Below are 18,146 nucleotides of genomic sequence, written 5' to 3' on the forward strand. Positions count from 1 at the left end.
CTTGGAGAGGGTGGGAGTCCCTAATAAGCTGCTATATTCTTCCATCACTTCCCTCTCCAAGGCTACTGCAAGCTTGGAGCTCTCTTCCCCACGCACAATGCCTGCTCTGCCTTAGTGCTGGACTTCCATTATCCAATTCCCTCCCCAGCCTGGCTGGGGAAGGCGAAGGCTGCACGTCCTTCTATCTCTACTAAATTCAGTTTAGCAGCTGCTGCTGTGTCTTAACCAGCTGCGGGGACATCGGACATCTGTCTAGAAGCCTGTAATTTCTCTGAGCTGGCAGGAGAGTCTGAGGTCTCCGTGATCTGTAAGTCTTTGGGATCAGCCTACACTGTCTCCTGGGCTTTGCTTGCTAAGTCTACAGATTCGAAATCTATCTGCAAATCTGTGATCTCTGAAATGTGCCCGTGATCGCTACCATCTTTCTGAAAAGCAAGCGGTCTGCTTGCGGCTTTGGGATCTTGAAGACGGTGATCTTTTGCTGGCTAGGAGGTAAATCTGCTCGTCCTTTATTGGGGTTTTCGTCTAGGCAGGGACTCCTCTAACCCCCCGAGGACCCTCCCGGTTCAGGCCCCCAGGGACCCAGGGTCTCCTCGATGCCGGAGGCCCCCAGGAATTCAGGAGTGTCCGTCTCTGCTCCGTCCTTACACGTTCTTAACCCTCCTCGGCTCCTGATTTCCTTCCACTTTCGCTTCTCTGCCCCCTCTCTGGCGTGGGGTGCGCTCTTTAGAACGACGCCCCTACAGGGTTAATAGCGACCGAGCCCGGGCATCCCCAGCCGGGCCGCCGACCAAACGCGCGCGCCAGACTGACGGCGCAAAGCCCCCTGGGAGTTGTAGTCTGCGGAGCAAGTGCCGTAGGCGCTGCTGGGAGGTGTAGTGTGTGGGCGGAGCTCAAAGTTCCAGCGCGGCCTCCAAAATCTTCCTCCCTCTCGTTCCGCCCCCCCCCCGCCCCGCCCCAGGAGTGGGTGGCCACCGCTTTCCTCTCTGGCTTGGGCTGTCAAGTGATGGCGAATCCCAGCGGAGCTCCGAGCACAGGCCAGAACTTAAAAGTTCGACTTCGCGGATGATAAGACCTGACTCGAGATAGTTCTAGGGATGTGAGGAGATGCTGGGCAACTTCCTTGGCTTAATCAGGCTGCGGTGTCCAAGAAGCAGGAGAAATACTCTGCTCTGGCTAGAAGGATGTGCTGCTTCTGCACCCTTTTGTTCTTTTCCCTCCTCAGCTCTTGGCCTCTGACTGGCCTTTGTACGCCAGAGTAGAACTCCAAGTCCCGGCAGGCCACGGGGCAGGCGCAGGCGTAGTAGAGGTGCTCAGCCACGCTGTAGAAGGCGGGCCGAATATACGGCATCTGATTGGCAGAGTGTTTTGTAGTTTTCCTCGCTGATTGGTTGAAACATCTGCCGGAAAGGACTCAGGCCCTAGTTGGAAGAGCAGCAGCGTTCTGTGGGCTGGGCTGTGAGCCTCCTCCCAGAGATAGCATCGGTCTGACCCTGGGCCCGGGAGGGGACCTGGCCAGCGTGCTGTCCTAGTGGATTCTGGCACTGCCTCTACCCTGTTGTAGCGGAGACACAGAGGGCGGGTCACACTTGGGGGTTAGGGAGGAGAGTGACCCAGCCCTGATCCAGGGCCTTCTTCGCTTGCCTGGCCGCCAGAACTCCAGCCCTGGGGAGTGGGCAGGGCCTGTTTTCCGAGCCTCACGCCCTGCTTCTCGCCTCCTTCAGCTTTGGTTGCTGCTGGCTGCTTTTCCTACTCTCACCCCGGAGGCCAAGCCTTGTGCCCGAGATGGCAGCCACCCTGCTCATGGCTGGATCCCAGGTAAGCCGAGGGGTTGCCTTTTCGGACCTCGACCCGCATTTTCTGCAAACCTGTGTATAGAAAATTCGATTGCTTCGGTGTTAGGCAGAATACCAGAGCATATGAAATAAGCATGTATTGGACACCAGCAATATGCCTTTGAATACCAGGGAGATAAAAGATGGACAAGTCGGGCAGTACCCGCCTGCTCACAATCTGTAGGGAGAAAGTCATATCCGGCTAAGGGGCACAACGTGACAAGTGCTGTATTTGCCCTAGCAACGAAGTGCTGAGATGTGGGAAGCGAGAAGTGGGAGTGATTAATTCCATCTGGGGTAGCCGGGAAGGAGTGGAGTGGAGTGATCTCCCGAACAACAGTTGGCACTGGAGCTGGCTCATAAATAGTACAACTTCTCTAGTCTGAGAAAGATATTCCAAGAAGAGAAACCTTGTTATATAAAGGTATGAAACAATGTGCTAGATTATGCTCTAGTAAAGCATGGTGAGAAGATAAAATTCTCTCTTAGAGGAGCAGGGATCTGGCCACAGGCCCGGAGCAGTCTGCTGGTGACCCCCTCTCCCTCTTATTTCTCCTTTAGACTCTACAGATCACTTAATGCCTTTACTTCCTCACAATTTCTAACCATGTCTCTAATTTCAAGAAGAAAAACTGATACTAGCTTCTTAAGATATGGAGTAGTGAAGAAGCATCGTGTGATTTCAGGCACCTGTGACATTTGAAGACATGGCCATGTACCTAACTCGGGAAGAATGGAGACCTCTGGACCCTACCCAAAGGGATCTTTACCGAGATGTTATGCAGGAGAATTATGGAAATGTTGTCTCATTAGGTAAATAAGGATTCTACCTTTTTATCTCCCCTCCCTCAATTTTGAAACTATCAAAATGACTCAACCCTTCCAACACAGCCTAGTTATTTGTTTATTTGTTTTGGTCAGTCGTGGGGCTTGAACTCGAGGCCTGGACACTTTCCCTCAGCTCTTCAGCTCAAGGCAAGTGCTCTGCCACTTGACCCACAGCACCACTTCCAGTTTTCTAGTGGTTTATTGGAGATAAAAGTCTCAAGGACTTTTCTGCCTGGGCTGGCCTTGAACCATGATCCTCAGATATCAGCCTCTTGAGTAGCTAGGATTACAGGTGTGAGCCACCAGTGCCCGGCTTAGTTGTTTGATTTTTTTTTTTGCTGGTCATGGGGCCTGTACTTTGGGCCTGGGCACTGTCCCTCAGCTCTTCAGCTCAAGGCTAACACTCTATCACTTGAATCACAGCACCACTTCTGGCTTTTTTTTTTCTGCTTATGTGGTGCTGAGGAATTGAACCCAGAGCCTCATGCATGCAAGGCAACCACTCTACCACTGAGCCACCTTCCCAGCCCCTAGTTGTTTGATTTTTAAAGCACTTGATTAGATACTGGCTTGAGTTGGAGGCTTAAGCAAATCTGAATGTGGGACTGTCCAGTTCACATTCTCTCTAAAAAAAATGCTCAAGGCATGGCTCAAATAGTGGAACACCAACCAAGTAAATAAGTCTAGTGTCCTAGCACTGCCAAAAAAAGGGGGGAGGATTCTTCTATACATTTTAGAAACGTTCAGATTTCTTGCGCACTGAGTCATTTGCTCTTCTACAGCCTGTTTGTACAGATCCTGACCAAACAGGTCTGACATAATGTTGCGTGCCAGAATATAAATGCCCCCTGTAAATGGTGCTTTTTCTCTAGGGCATGAGAAGGTGAGGGTTCTGACCTAGGTTCATGGGAGGAGTGGGAGAAAAAGAAGCCACTCTCTTTGTGTTTGGTTTGGCTTCAGAGTCCCAGCTTTGCTTCAGGTTCCTGTGTAGGTTCTTGCTGAGAGATGTTTTGAGTTAATCATAGATCACAAGTGTATTAAACATTGTTCCATAAAGCTCCTGAAATAGTGAGATCACAAATTCTGTCAGAGAAGGCAGTTCATCCCCCCCGCCCATGGTCTGCAAACCTGTTCTCTCTTTATTGTCCTTTGGTCTGGATATAATTGGAATAAACAATGCATTTTTGTTGTTTAGCAGTATTGGCATTTGAACCCAAGTCCTCACACTTGCTAAGAACAGCACTTCACCATTTGAGCTACACTCCTAGTCTCTAGTCTCATGGTTATGCTTGAGCCAGCCTGGACTGTTATCCATGTATTTACATTTCTTGTGTGTCTGAATAACATATATGCACTATTTTTTTTTTTTGCCCATCTCAGGGCTTGAACTCAAGGCCTGGAAGTAATCTGAGTATTTTGCTAGTGCTTTATCACCTGAGCCACAGCTTCACTTCTTACTCTTTGAATGTTTATTGGAGATAAGAGTCTCATAGGCTTTCCTTCCCTGGGCTTGCTTTAAACCATGATCCTCTCAGATCTCAGCCTCCTGAAGATTATAGGTGTGAGCTGCCAGAGCCTAGCTTGTACCCAGCTTTCACTGGTAAAGCTGGATACTATGATCTTTTTGCTCAGGCTGACCTAACACCATTATCCTATTGATCTTTGCCTCCTGTGTAACACAAGGATTACAGGGGTGAACCACTGTACCCAGTAACAACCGCTGGGCCTGGGCGTTATCCCTCAGCTCTTCAACTCAAGCCTAGCGCTCTACCACTTGAGCCACAGTGCCACTTCTGGTTTTCTGAGTAGTTTATTGGAGATTGAGAGCCTTATAGACTTTCCTGCTTGGGCTGGCATTCAACTGCGATCCTCAGATCTCAGCTTCTTGGGTAGCTAGGATTACAGGTGTGAGCCACCAAAGCCCAGACTTTTTTTTGTTGTTGTTGTTGGTCATGGAGCCTGAACTGGGCCCGGGAGCTGTCCCTCAGCTTTTCAGCTCAAGGCTAACGCTCTACCACTTGAGCCACAGCACAATTTCCAGCTTTTTGTGCTTATGTGGTGCTGAGGAATGGAACTCAGGGCCTCATGCATGCAAGGCAAGCGCTCTCCCACTGAGCCACCTTCCTAGTCCCCTCCCCTTTTTATTAAATCTTGGGGTTTGAGCTGAGGGCCTTGGCACTGTACCTGAGCTCTTTTGCTGAAGGGTAGCACTCTAACACTTTGAGCTCTATCTCCAGTTTTCTGGTGGTTAATTGGAGGTAAGAGACTCATAGACTTTCTTACCTGGCCTGGCTTTGAACCATCATCCTCTGATCTCAGCCTCCTAAGTAATGTGTGAGCTACTTGCACCTGGCAACAACCTATTCTTTTTTTTTTTTTGGTCGTGGGACTTGACTTCTGGGCTTGAGCGCTATCCATGTGATCTTCAGCTCAAGGCAAGCATTCTACCACTTGAGCTACAGCACCACTTCTGGTTTCCTAGTGGTTTATTGGAGATAAGAGTCTCATGGAGGGCTGGAAAGGTGGCTCAGTGGTAAAGTGCTTGCCTTGCATGCATGAGGCCCTGGGTTCAATTCCTCAGCACCACATAAGCAGAAGAAAAAAAAAGCCGGAAGTGGTGCTGTGGCTCACGTGGTAGAGTGCTATCCTTGAGCTGAAGAGCTGAGGGACAGTGCCCAGGCCCAAAGTTCAGGCCCCACGACCAGACCAAAAAAAAAAAAGAGAGAGTCTCATGGACTTTCCTACCTGGGCTGGCTTTGGACCACCATCCTCAGATCTCAACCCTGAGTAGCTAGGATTACAGGCGTGAGCCACCAGCGCCCAGCTAACAACCTATTCTTGAGCTGGGCATTGAGCAGTATTTGGACTAACTTTGCCTCTTATTAGGACTTGACATAAATTATCAGATGTGTAGTATTGTTCATAGACCAATTCCTTTTATATTTTTATAGTATTAGGGCCTCAGAGTATGCTATCTTCCACCAGAATTTCACCCCAATTCTTTCAGCTTTCATTCATTTATTCATCCATTTTTGTACTGACACTGGGGCTTGAACTCTGGATCTGGGCACTATCCTGAGTTTTTGTGCTCAAGGCTGGTGCTGGGCTACTTGAGTCACAGCTCCACTTCCAGCTTTTTGTGGTTAACAAGAAGAAATGACTCTCATGGCCAGGTGCTGGTGGCTCACTCCTATAATCCTAGGTACTCAGATCTGAGGATCACGGTTCAAAGCCAGCCCAGGCAGAAAAGTCGGTGAGACTCTGATCTCCAATAAACGACTAGAAAAATGGAAGTGGCGCTGTGGTTCAAGAGGTAGAACACTTGCCTTGAACTGAAGAGCTGAGAGACAGCGCCCAGGCCCAGAGTACAAGCCCCATGACCAACAACAACAAAAAAGTCTCCTGGACTTACTTGCCTGGGCTGCCTTTGAACTGCGACTCTTTAGATTTCAGCCTCCTGAGTAGCTAGGATTACAGGTGTGAGCCTCCAGTACCAGACTCAATTTTCTCAATTTTGTAGAATATCCATTAAATTTTAGCTGTGCTCTAATAGCCCATACCTGTAATCGTAGCTAATCAGGAGGCTAAGATGTGAGAATAACATTTCAAAGCTAGGCTAGAAAGTCTGTGAGACTCTTTAACTACCAAAAAAGCCAGAAGTATAGCTATAGCTCAAGTGATAGTGTCCAAACCTTGAGCAGAGACATCCAGGCCCTGAGTTCATGCCCTGGGACCAGAACAAAAAAATAAAAACAAAATTAAGGGCTGGGAAGGTGGCTCAGTGGTAGAGTGCTTGCCTTGCTTGCATGAAGCCCGGGGTTCGATTCCTCAGCACCACATAAGCAGAAAAAGCTGGAACTGGTGCTATAGCTCAAGTGGGAGAGGGCTAGCCTTGAGCTGAAGAGCTGAGGGACAGCGCCCAGAGTTCAAGCCACAAAACTCACACACACACCCAAAAATTAAAAATTGAGGGAAGGAGTAGTATTGTGAGGGATGGACAATGATGAAGGGTGACATTGATCAAAATTCATTATATAAGCAAGGTGCTGGTGACTCATACCAATAATCCTAACTACTCGGGAGGCTGCGATCTGAGGATCAAGGTTCAAAGCCAGTCCAAGCAGGAAAGTCTGTGAGACTCTTTTTTTTGTCAGTCTTGGGGCCTGAACTCTGGGCCTGGGCGCTGTCCCTCAGCTCTTCAGCTCAAGGCTAGCGCTCTACCACTTGAGCCACAGCACCACTTCCGGCTTTTTTTTCTTTTTGCTTATGTGGTGCTGAGGAATTGAACCCAGGGCCTCATGCATGCAAGGCAAGCGCTCTACCACTGAGCTACCTTCCCCAGCCCCTCTAGTAAGTATTTTCAGCAATGACTTTTTTTTTTGTCAGTGGAGACATGACATAGATAACTAAAAATTTATTTTTTTCTATAGTAACCTAGTATTTTCTGTGTGTGTGTGTGTGTGTGTGTGTGTCAGTTCTAGGGCTTGAACTCAGGACCTAGGCAATGTCCCTGAGCTTTTTTTTTTTTTTTTTTGCCAGTCCTGGGACTTGAACTCAGGCCTGGGTCCTGTCTCTGAGTTTCTTTTGCTCAAGGTTAACACTCTACAACTTGAGCCTCAGCTCCACATCTGGCTTTTTTGGTGGTTAATTGGAGATAAGAGTCTCACAGACTTTCCTGCTGAGGCTGGTTTAAACAGTGATCCTCAGATCTCAACCTCCTGAGTAGCTAGGATTATAGGCATGAGTCACCAGTGGCCAGCTATTTTTTTTAATTGTAAGATTATCTTTAAGTTGTTGTGTAAAGGGGTTTTAACTTGATCAATGTCTTTCCCTCCATCATTCTCTCCCATCTATCCCAACCCACCCATCCTCTCAAATTACCTACATCCATTTTCACGTAAGTATGTTGAATATTATGGCTATATTCTCCCACCCTTCTTTTTTTCCCCCTGTCCTTGGGTTTAAACTCAGGGCTTTGTACTTGATACTTGATAAGCTCATGCTCCATCACTTAAGCTATATCTCCAGCCCTGCTATTGATGGTTAGTCTATTGAAATTTTCTGCCCAGGTTGGCCTCAAAAATCACAATTCTCCTGATCTCAGATATCCTGAGTAGTTAAGATTATAGTTGTAAGCCACCATTACCTGGCTACCCCGGTACATTCTTAGTAAATATTACAATGGTATTATGAAGACTTAACAAGTTGTGGGGTTTTTTTTGTTATTGTTTGGTTTTTGATTTTTCAGTTGTGGGGCTTGAATTCAGGACCTGAGTACTGACAGTACTAAGTACTGTTCCTGAGCTCTTCTGTTCAAGGCTATTGCTCCACCACTTTGAGCCACAACTCCGCTCCAGTTTTGTTTTGTTTTTTTCTTGCTCAGAATGACTTTCAATTGCAATCCTCCAAATCTCAGCCTCTTGAGTTGCTAAATGTGAGATACTGTACTGGTGGTTTTCTTCTTTTGAAACACCATGAATGTACATTGTTTTCTTAAAGAGCCACTAAATGAAATAATACAGAGCATGACCTTTTTAGCAGACATACCTGAGGTTGAATCTTGACTCAGTTATTTCCTTTGGACACATCATTTCACTTGCCTAGGTCTTGGGCTTGTCATTCATGATAAAAGTCATATTGTCTGACTCCCAGTTTGACTATGGTCATGAATGAAATAATGTATGTGGTCCTGGGATCCATCCCCTTTCCTGCAAAGGAAACAAAACCAAAATCCTTTAGTATAATGCCACTCACCATTGAGAATTTGTTTGTGCATTCATTAGTTTATTTATTTCCCCATTCATTGCAGATTTTGAGATCAGGAGTGAAAATGAAGTGAACCCAAAGCAAGAGATTAGTGAAGAGGTAGAATTTGGTACCACATCTGATGGAAGACCTGTTGGGAGTAGGGAAGAAAATCCTGAAGGTGAAGAGGCCTTTGACAGTGGTGACAGACCAGAAAGACAATGGGGAGATCTGACAGCGGAAGAGTGGGTAAGCTATCCTCTCCAACAAGTCACCGATCTGCTTGTCCACAAAGAAGTGCATCCAGGCATCCAGTATCACATATGTTCTCACTGTGGAAAGGCCTTTAGTCAGATCTCAGACCTTAACCGACACCAGAAAACCCACACAGGAGACAGACCCTATAAGTGTTATGAGTGTGGGAAAGGCTTCAGCCGTAGCTCTCACCTCATTCAGCATCAGAGAACGCACACTGGGGAGAGGCCCTATGACTGCAATGAGTGTGGAAAAAGTTTCGGGAGGAGCTCTCACCTTATTCAGCATCAGACAATCCACACTGGTGAGAAACCTCACAAGTGTAACGAGTGTGGGAAAAGTTTCTGCCGGCTGTCTCACCTCATTCAGCACCAAAGGACCCACAGTGGGGAGAAACCCTATGAGTGCGAAGAGTGTGGGAAAAGCTTCAGTCGGAGCTCTCACCTCGCCCAGCATCAGCGGACCCACACCGGTGAGAAGCCGTACGAGTGTAATGAGTGTGGACGAGGGTTCAGCGAGAGATCTGATCTCATCAAACACTACCGGGTCCACACAGGTGAGAGGCCCTACAAGTGTGATGAGTGCGGGAAGAACTTCAGCCAGAACTCAGACCTCGTCCGGCATCGCAGGGCCCACACCGGGGAAAAGCCATACCACTGTAACGAATGTGGAGAGAACTTCAGTCGCATCTCCCACTTGGTTCAGCACCAGAGGACCCACACTGGAGAGAAGCCATATGAATGCAATGCCTGTGGGAAAAGCTTCAGCCGGAGCTCTCATCTGATCACACACCAGAAAATCCACACCGGGGAGAAACCTTACGAATGTAACGAGTGTTGGCGGAGCTTTGGTGAAAGGTCAGATCTAATTAAGCACCAGAGAACACACACGGGAGAGAAACCCTATGAGTGTGTGCAGTGTGGGAAAGGGTTTACCCAGAGCTCCAACCTCATCACACACCAGAGGGTTCACACTGGAGAGAAGCCTTATGAATGTACAGAGTGTGAGAAGAGTTTCAGCCGGAGCTCAGCACTTATTAAACATAAGAGAGTTCATACTGACTAAGTTCTGTCATTGTGACTTAAAAAAAAAAAGATTCATTTGAAGATACGGTACTATTTGATATCAGTCAACTCCCTTAAGGTGGAGTTTTATGTCAACCTACTGACTTTCTTGGTTGTGGGCCACAATTGAAACATCAAAGAAGACAAGCCTTTAAAATTCTGACCCACAGCTTGGGGAAAATAGTGGGTTTTATTCACTCAATATTAATGGATTATTTCTTCAAAAAATAGTCCCCCACATAGCTGGAAATCTAAAACAGATGCTAGTGGATGCTTAAGCCTGGAGATGGAGTAAATCCTTAAAAGTTATTTATTCCATCTTTGGCTCCCTTCTCAACACCCCCCCCCCAAAAAAAAAACCCTAAGAACCTCTGCAAGGGGAAACTTGAGACTGTAATAGGGTGGTCACAGCTGCTTTGGCAAAAGGCAAGCAGACTTGGCCAGAGGTGCCACATCTATTCACACACTATAGTAGATGGGCATTCATGCCCTCCCTTCAAGCGCTTATTCCTTGATTTGATCATGCATTTCTATCTTCATGTCTTCTTTAGAGCAGGGTTCTGCACAAGGAAAGCAATGATCATAACTTTTCTCCATCTCTTTATTTCTCATTGATTTATGTAAAGTTTGTATCTTTGTGAGAGCTAACTGAAGATACAATGTCAAAGAAAAATGAGATACAGGTTTTGAGGACCAAGGGCCTGTTGGTGGTAATGACTTTAGCAAGAGATGCCCACTGTTGATATCGCTGTCAATCAGGTTTATGCATTTTCTTTGAGAATCACTGAAGGGAACATTGTAAGGGAAATATCTACAAGGAACGATAGGACCATATTCCATGGTGGAATGAAAGAAGAAAGTGAAATTGACTACTTTGGCGAAGGGAGCACTGGTCCCTTCCAAAGAAAAGTTGGTCATTTCTATGTCCCTTTCCCTCTCATGTTTTAAGGTCAGTTCTCCCTGTACTGTTATCTAGGGTTGGATGGGGCCATGTCCATTTTTATATTAGCTTGCATAAGGGCATGTGTATGTACAGTGAAATGTCTTTTTTTAAACTGACTTTACAAGAATTAGCATGCTCTTGGGTGGTGTGGATCATGTGACAGAACTACAGACGTAACTCCAGTGTGAGAAATGTCCTTTTTATTTTTTTTATTCATTATGGAAAAAAATATTTAAAACACTAGTGCTTGAGCGTGCACTCTCCTGTAAGGTTTGTCATTGTACAGAACTAAGCACTTGTATGTATTGTGCGTGAATGACAGGACAAATAGGTCGATTGCCCCCTTCTCAGATGGAAATTACTTTCTATGATGATGAGATACTCTTTGGTCTAGTTAGAAGGAATGAATCTACATAGGTAGAAATGTATTCTCATCCTCCCAGCTGCAGATAGACATGCTTAAAGAGTTGACCCCACTTTAGCCAGTAGTGTTGGTTCTTCCCTCAGCCCATTTAGGAATTAAATATCCTAAGCTGAGCACTGGTGGTTCACACCTGTAATCCTAGCTATTCAGGAGGCTGAGATCTAAGGATCCTAGTTACAAACCAGCCCAGGCAGGAAAGTCTGTGAGACTGTTTTCTCCAATCACCAAAAAGAAGGAGTGGAGCAATAACTCAAGTGGTTGAGTGCTAGCCTTGAGCAAGAAAGCTGAGCAAGAGCAAGAGGCCCTGAGTTCAAGTCCCAGTATACACATACACACACACACACACACACACACGCCACTATATATATGTGTGTGTGTGTATATATATATATACATGTATATGTATGTATACACATATAATCTCCATCCCAAAGATCTATGCTTAGCCACGCCTGTGGGTATGGCAGGGAGTTGGTGCTCAGGTGCTGGGATTGGAGTAAGCAATATATTTTATTTTGAAAGTGCCCCAGTGTGTTTCTACTGTGCTTTGTTGTGAACGTTGTTAGTTTTAAAGAATGTTTGTGCCGTAGCTCGTTGTGACCTGGTATTAAAGGAGCAAGAGATTCATTACAGTGAGTTGTGACCCATAATTGGGTAAGACTGATGCTTGCAAATGTCACAACCTCAGAAGTAACAAAAGGAAAAACCACTGGGGATGGGGGGTTTTTAAGTGGCCTCTCCTATTTAAATACAAACTCGGGCCAAAAAGCATGGTTTTCTTTTTGTTTTTATTCTATACACAATCTAAGGTATTCCTATTTTAATTGTTGGGTGACTTGTATGTTCTGGGTAACTAAACTCCAATGTCTTCTGTATCCTTGTTGCTGACAGATCTAATGGACTTCTGTGTTCTGTTGATGGTTTGAGTCATGGGAGTCGCCGTAGAGAGCAGACTCCCTGTGACCTGTTTTTATCTGCTTTTCCTCTCTTGTTCTTCTTGTCCCATTTAGACCTTCCTAGGAAGGTCATGCTGGTGCTTCTGTTGCTGCTCTTGGCTTCTTAGAGGTCAAGGGCTCAAGAAAAGGCTGTGAATGCCTGGCCATCTCTCCATACCTGAACACTCCAGCTGGAGAGTGAGAAAGGCGAGCGCCACCACTGCTCTGTGTCCTCTTTTTCTGCCACTTGCTGCCCATTCGCTATGCAGAACTTTGCATAGAAGCCACGCATTAAAGCTTTTTGCATGCCTTCTGCCCTCGGACCTCCCCCTCCTGCTTCTTCTGCACATACCTGAACACTGTGTGCCTGTCCCCTGTGGCTGAAGAGAGAATGAATGAACAGTGTTAGAGCAGTTTTTCCTTATATTGGTCACTGTTATCCTAGTGTCTTATCTATGTCTGTATTATCCTAACTATAGTCTATAATTAAAAATATAATTAAAAGCAACTGACATTTTTTAGTAATCCAATACTGATACATATTAGGGCTTTTTATCCAATTCATTAAAATTGGGCACAGTTATGTTTATATTGATGTACAGATGTTGCAAAGGTACTTGGCAGGTGTTCTTGTGAGAACTGGGTATGCTTTATCTTGAGCTGTCTGGTTCTGGGTATTGCCATATCTTTTTTTTTTTTTTGTCAGTAGTGGGGCTTGAACTCAGGAACTGGGTTCTGACCCTGAGCTCTTTGCTCAAGGCTAGCACTCTACCCCATTGAGCCACAGCTTCATTTCTGGTTTCTGAGGGGATAATTCGAGATAGTCTCACAGGGACTTTTCTGCCCAGGCTGGCTTCAAACTATGATCCTCAGGCTTCTGCCTCTGATTAGCTAGGATTACAGGCATGAGCCACTGCTGCTTGGCTACATGAGACTCTTATCTTCCAATTAACCACTAAAAAGCTAGAACAGGAACCGTAGCTCAAGTGGTAGAGTGCTAGACTTGAACTAAAACAAAAAGCTTAGGGACAGCATCCAGGCCCTGAGTTCAAGCCCCAGGACTGGCACCCCCTCAAAAACAATAAAATAAAATCTGCACTGGACATTGGTGGCTTACGCCTGTAATTCTAAGCTGAGATGTGAGGATCATAGATCCCCAGGTCCCCAGCAGTTTGAGCCGTGTTTCCAGCCCCATGTTCTGTGTGTGTGTGTGTGTGTGTGTGTGTGTGTGTGTGTGTGTACCAGTACTGGGACTTGAACTCAGGGGTGGAGTGCTGTCCCCTAGCTCCCCACCACCTTAAGACTGAAGCTCTACCATTTGAACCACACCTCCATTCCTGCTTTTTTTGGTCAGTTGCGGGGCTTGAACTCTGGGCCTGGGTGTTGTCCCTCAACTCTTCAGCTCAAGGCTAGCACTCTACCACTTGAGCCACAGTGTCACTTCCAGTTTTCTGGCAGTGGGGGGTGAGGTGGAGTTGGGGGTTGAGGGGGTGGGGTGTTATTGGAGATAGAAGTCTCATGGACTTACCTGCCTGGGCTGGCTTTGAACTGTGATCCTCAGATCTTAGCCTCTTAGTAGCTAGGATTACCGGCGTGAGCCACCAGTGCCCGGCCGGCCTCCTGCTTTTTAATGATTAATTGGAACTAAGAGTCTCACACACTTTCCTACATGGGCTGGCTTTGAACTTCCATACTCAGATCTCAGCCTTCTGAGTGGCTGAATTACAGAGGTGACATCAGGTGAAAAGTGCAAGTGTGGAGCCCTGCTTGCTGCTTGGGGTATTTTCAATGGGCCAATTCAACGGTAGAGTAGCTTGGGAGCCTTGCCTCTAAGGGTATTTGATATGCTAATGTTCTGAGGTGTTACTGTTTGGTAAAGCAAATTTCCTTTCTTATGAACTTTCCTCTGGGAGGCTGGGTTGCTGGGCTGTTAGAGTTGTGGTTTCCAGGCTATGTTAGGCCCCTAGGGAATGTATTGAAGTGATAACTTGCTAAGTGGTTCCCTAGGGTTTCAGAAGCCACTGTTAGGAAGTCAGGCCTGAACTCCAGAGAAATGGCCCTAAAGAGGCTTTGTTACTTTCTCCCCACCTCAAAAAAAAAAAAAAAAAAATCCAGCACCTCCCACCCTACCACAGAAGTAGCAGACAGGCCCTGCTTATCTACTAGAGACTAAACTGTAGATTAAGACATTGGACTTGAATGCTAGAATAGGTCAAGATGTTTAGGAGTTCAAAGCCAGTCTGGGGCTACTTAGCAAGACACTGGGAATGGAGGTATGGAAGGAAAGAGGGGTGGAGGAGTCACACCTGTAGTCCTAGCCATGCAGGAGCTGAGATCTTGGGATCACTATTTGAAAATAAAATCTGTGAGACTCATGTTCAATTAACCACCAAAAAGCAAACCACAAATGGAGCTGTGGTTCAAAGGTGGTAGAGTGCTAGCCTTAAGTGGAAAAGTTAGGGGACAGTGCCTGGGCCCTGAGTTCCAGCCCCCAGTATTGTTACCAAAAAAAAAAAAAAATGAGCTGGGGTTAAAGCTTAGTGGTACGAACTTGCCTAGCAATCACCAGGCTCTGTGTCCTGTCCCTAGTACCACAAATAAAACCTTCTTATGCTTCTCATTACTGGCAGTAGAGAAGCTTCCTCAGTGTCACAATCTAGCCCCTACTTCTGGCTCCCTCCACTTTGCCAGCCTTTGAAGTACTCCATCTGATTCTCTGTCCTCTCTCCTTCCAGTCAGTTCTACTCACCCTTCAGGTTCTATAAAATCTTTGCTGACTTGATTTTTCTTAGATCAAGTCCTGAAGTATTCTGTCCCTGTTTTGTAACTGCCGCTTTATTTTTTGTCTCTTCTATTAAACTTTGTGACCTTGAGGAAGTGTCTGTGTCTTGTTCCATTATTGAAGTGTTTATGTTAATTTTTTTTTTTTTTTGCTAGTTTGGGGCTTGAACTCAGGGCCTGGGCACTGTCAATGAGCTTCTTTTGGCTCAAGGCTAGCACTCTACCACTTGGACCATAGCACCACCTCCAGTGTTTTCTGTTTTATCTGGTACTGAGGAATCAAACCCAGGGCTTCATGCACGCTAGGAAAGCACTCTACTACTAAGCCACATTCACAGCCTTATGGGGTTTTTTTTGTTTTTGTTTTTGTCGTTCCTGGGGCTTGAACTCTGGGCTTGGGTGCTGTCCTTGTGCTCTTCAGCTCAAGGTGAGCACTCTACCGCTTGAGCCACAGCGTCACTTCCAGTTTTCTAGTGGTTTATTGGAGATAAGAGTCTCATGGACTTTTCTGCCCGGGCTGGCTTTGAACCAAGATCCTCAGATCTCAGCCTCCTGAGTAGCTAGGATTACAGGTATGAGCCACCAGTGCCCAGCTCCAGTCTTAGGTTAATTGTTGAGACACGGTCTCCTTACATAGCCTACAGTGGCCTCAAACCCAAGACCATCCTACCCCAACCTTGCAAGTGCTAAGATTATAGGGATGTACCACTATACTTGATCTGATAGGATTTGTATCCTAGATTTGCATTTCTAAATCTCCACTTTGGTAGTTCTTTTTTTGGGGGGGGGAGTCCGGTTGTGGGGCCTGAACTCTGGGCCTGGGCACTGTCCCTCAGCTCTTCAGCTGAAGGCTAGCGCTCTACCACTTGAGCCACAGCGCCACGTCCGGCATTTTTCTTTTTGCTTATGCGGTGGTGAGGAATCGAACCCAGGGCCTCAGGCATGCAAGGCAAGTGTTCTACCACTGAGCCACCTTCCCAGCCCCACTTTGGTAGTTCTTAAGGCACAGAACTTCAGTCTTCTGCTTTGGCCGAGGAAGGGGCTTCCGTTAGATACATTTACCTTTATTTGTGTTTGATTTTATCCCCGTCAACACTGCCCTTGGACCAGAACAGTGGAGCTGCCTTCTTGGCCCTATTCTTCAGAAGGCCTTGGTTTGGCCCTCTTCCAGCTCCTCCTTTCCCCTGGAGCTAAAGGCACAAGTCCGTAAAGAGCTCACTATCACCTTTCTCTCTAGATCACAAAATCCAGGTGTCTAGAACCTTCTTTGCCCACACAAATAGCCCACTTTCAAGTCTTGTCTCCTGAGGGCAGATCAACCTAGTTATGCATACCCAGAGGGCTTGAATAGATGGAAAGAGCTTGGCCCTGCAATGGAACTGCCACCCATATACCAGCAAAAGCACTCCTGGAGCAGCACAGACGAATGGACTCTTACTTCAGCCTTGATTCTGAACATTTTCATGCATAAAGAGTAGAACCAGTTGGACGCTGGTGGCTCATGCCTGTAATCCTAGCTACTCAGGAGGAGGCTGAGATATGAGGATCGAGGTTCAAAGCCAGCCCAGGCAGGAAAGTCCATGAGACTCTTATCTCCAATAAACCACTAGAAAACTGGAAGTGGCGCTGTGGCTCAAGTGGTAGAGCTCTCGCCTTGAGCTGAAGAGCACAGGGACAGCACCCAAGCCTAGAGTTCAAGCCCCACAACCGACCAAAAAAAAAAAAGAGAGAGAGAAAGAGAGAGTAGAACCTATGAAATCTAGGTTTCTGGGGCTGGGAAGGTAGCTCAGCGTTAGAGTGCATGCCTTGCAAGCATGAGGCCCTGGGTTCAATTCCTCAGCACCACATAAACAGAAAAAGCCGGAAGTGGTGCTGTGGCTCCAGTGGTAGAGCGCTAGCCTTGAGCTGAAGAGCTGAGGGACAGCGCCCAGGCCCAGAGTTCAGGCCCCATGACCAGCAAAAAAAAGAAAAGAAAAGAACTGGATCTGTAACTCAAGTGACAGAGCACCGATCTTGAGTGAAAAAATTAAGAGTTAGTGCCTGGACCTGGAGTACAAGCCCCAGTACCAGCACAATAAAAAGAGAGAGGAGGGGGTGGAGGGAAAAGGAGGGAAAGAGAGAGATGTCAATTGTGAATTCAGCCATATCTTTCTCATCCGAAAAATGGAGAGGAAACTTTTTTTTTGGGTGGGGGGGTCCGGTTGGGGCCTGAACTCTGGGCCTGGGCGCTGTCTTTCAGCTCTTCAGCTCACGGCTAGCGCTCTACCACTTGAGCCACAGCACCACTTCCGGCTTTTTGTTTATGTTGTGCTGAGGAATCGAACCCAGGGCCTCAGACATGCAAGGCAAGCGCTTTACCACTGAGCCACCTTCCCAGCCCAGGAAACTTTTTTTTTTTTTTTAACAATTTGAACATTATTATATATGTTTTATCTCAATACTTGTTATTGTTTTGAAATTTTGCTTTGAGAGGAATCCTTTTTCTATTTTGAAGATGCTGAATTGACATGTTTGGAATCTGAGGAATAGACTAAATCTTTGTTTTCTTTTGGTACTGGGGAATGAACCCAGGAAACACTGAGTTACATCCCAGCCCAACACTAAATGCTTCTTTTGGCATCATGAAAAGGGCAAACAAGACAAAGATCAATCTTAAGGATCCTATAGGGTTTGATAATGTAAAAGATTCTGTTAGAGTTGTAAGTAGTAAACATCAAATCTTCAAGTTGAATTGTCTTGTGCCTCCCAATTGTTCCAACAAACAAAAAAACATATTCACTAACATACCAGCTCAATTGATCTTTGACAGAGAAGGGTTGTAGAAAGGCCTAGTTGCACAGTTATCTAATTTCAAAGGAATAGGTGTGGAAGGTGGCATGGCTCAGGTGGTAGAGAACTTGTCTAATGCTGGAGTTCCATTTATAAGCCTATTTTTATATTTGTAGTTGTCCTAGCTTGTCAGCTAAAATGTAAGCTCTTGGAGGATATGACTCACATTTATTTCATTCTCTCTACTCTTGATGATTTGTATATAGAAGGCATGGAATGAATATGGAATAATTTATGAATATGGATTTTTTGTGACCATACATTAAAAATAATCAAGATATATGGTCTGAGAAGGTGGAGTATGTCTACAAAGGACTATATGAAAGTCTAAGCTGGGCACTGTGGCTCACACTTGTAATCCTAGCTACTCCAGAGACTGAGATCTGAGGATCATGGTTCAAAGCCAGCCTGGGCAGGATAGTCTGTGTTTTTTTGTTTTTTTTTGGGTCCAGTCATGGGGCCTGAACGCTGGGCCTAGGTGCTGTCCCTCAGCTCTTCAGCTCAAGG

General features: G+C 46.2%; 1 protein-coding gene across 1 annotated transcript; it reads left to right on the plus strand.

Moving 5' to 3' along the window:
- Positions 1-1,450: 1,450 nt before the first annotated feature.
- Positions 1,451-9,988, plus strand: Znf436 (zinc finger protein 436). Its single transcript, XM_013034525.1, has 3 exons — positions 1,451-1,818; positions 2,522-2,648; positions 8,473-9,988. Exons 1-3 carry the CDS (start codon positions 1,786-1,788, stop codon positions 9,726-9,728), a joined length of 1,416 nt encoding a protein of 471 aa, XP_012889979.1. The 5' UTR covers positions 1,451-1,785; the 3' UTR covers positions 9,729-9,988.
- Positions 9,989-18,146: the final 8,158 nt, after the last annotated feature.

This window comes from Dipodomys ordii, unplaced genomic scaffold, assembly GCF_000151885.1.
Source record: "Dipodomys ordii isolate 6190 unplaced genomic scaffold, Dord_2.0 Scaffold6, whole genome shotgun sequence".
Lineage (NCBI taxonomy): Eukaryota > Metazoa > Chordata > Mammalia > Rodentia > Heteromyidae > Dipodomys > Dipodomys ordii.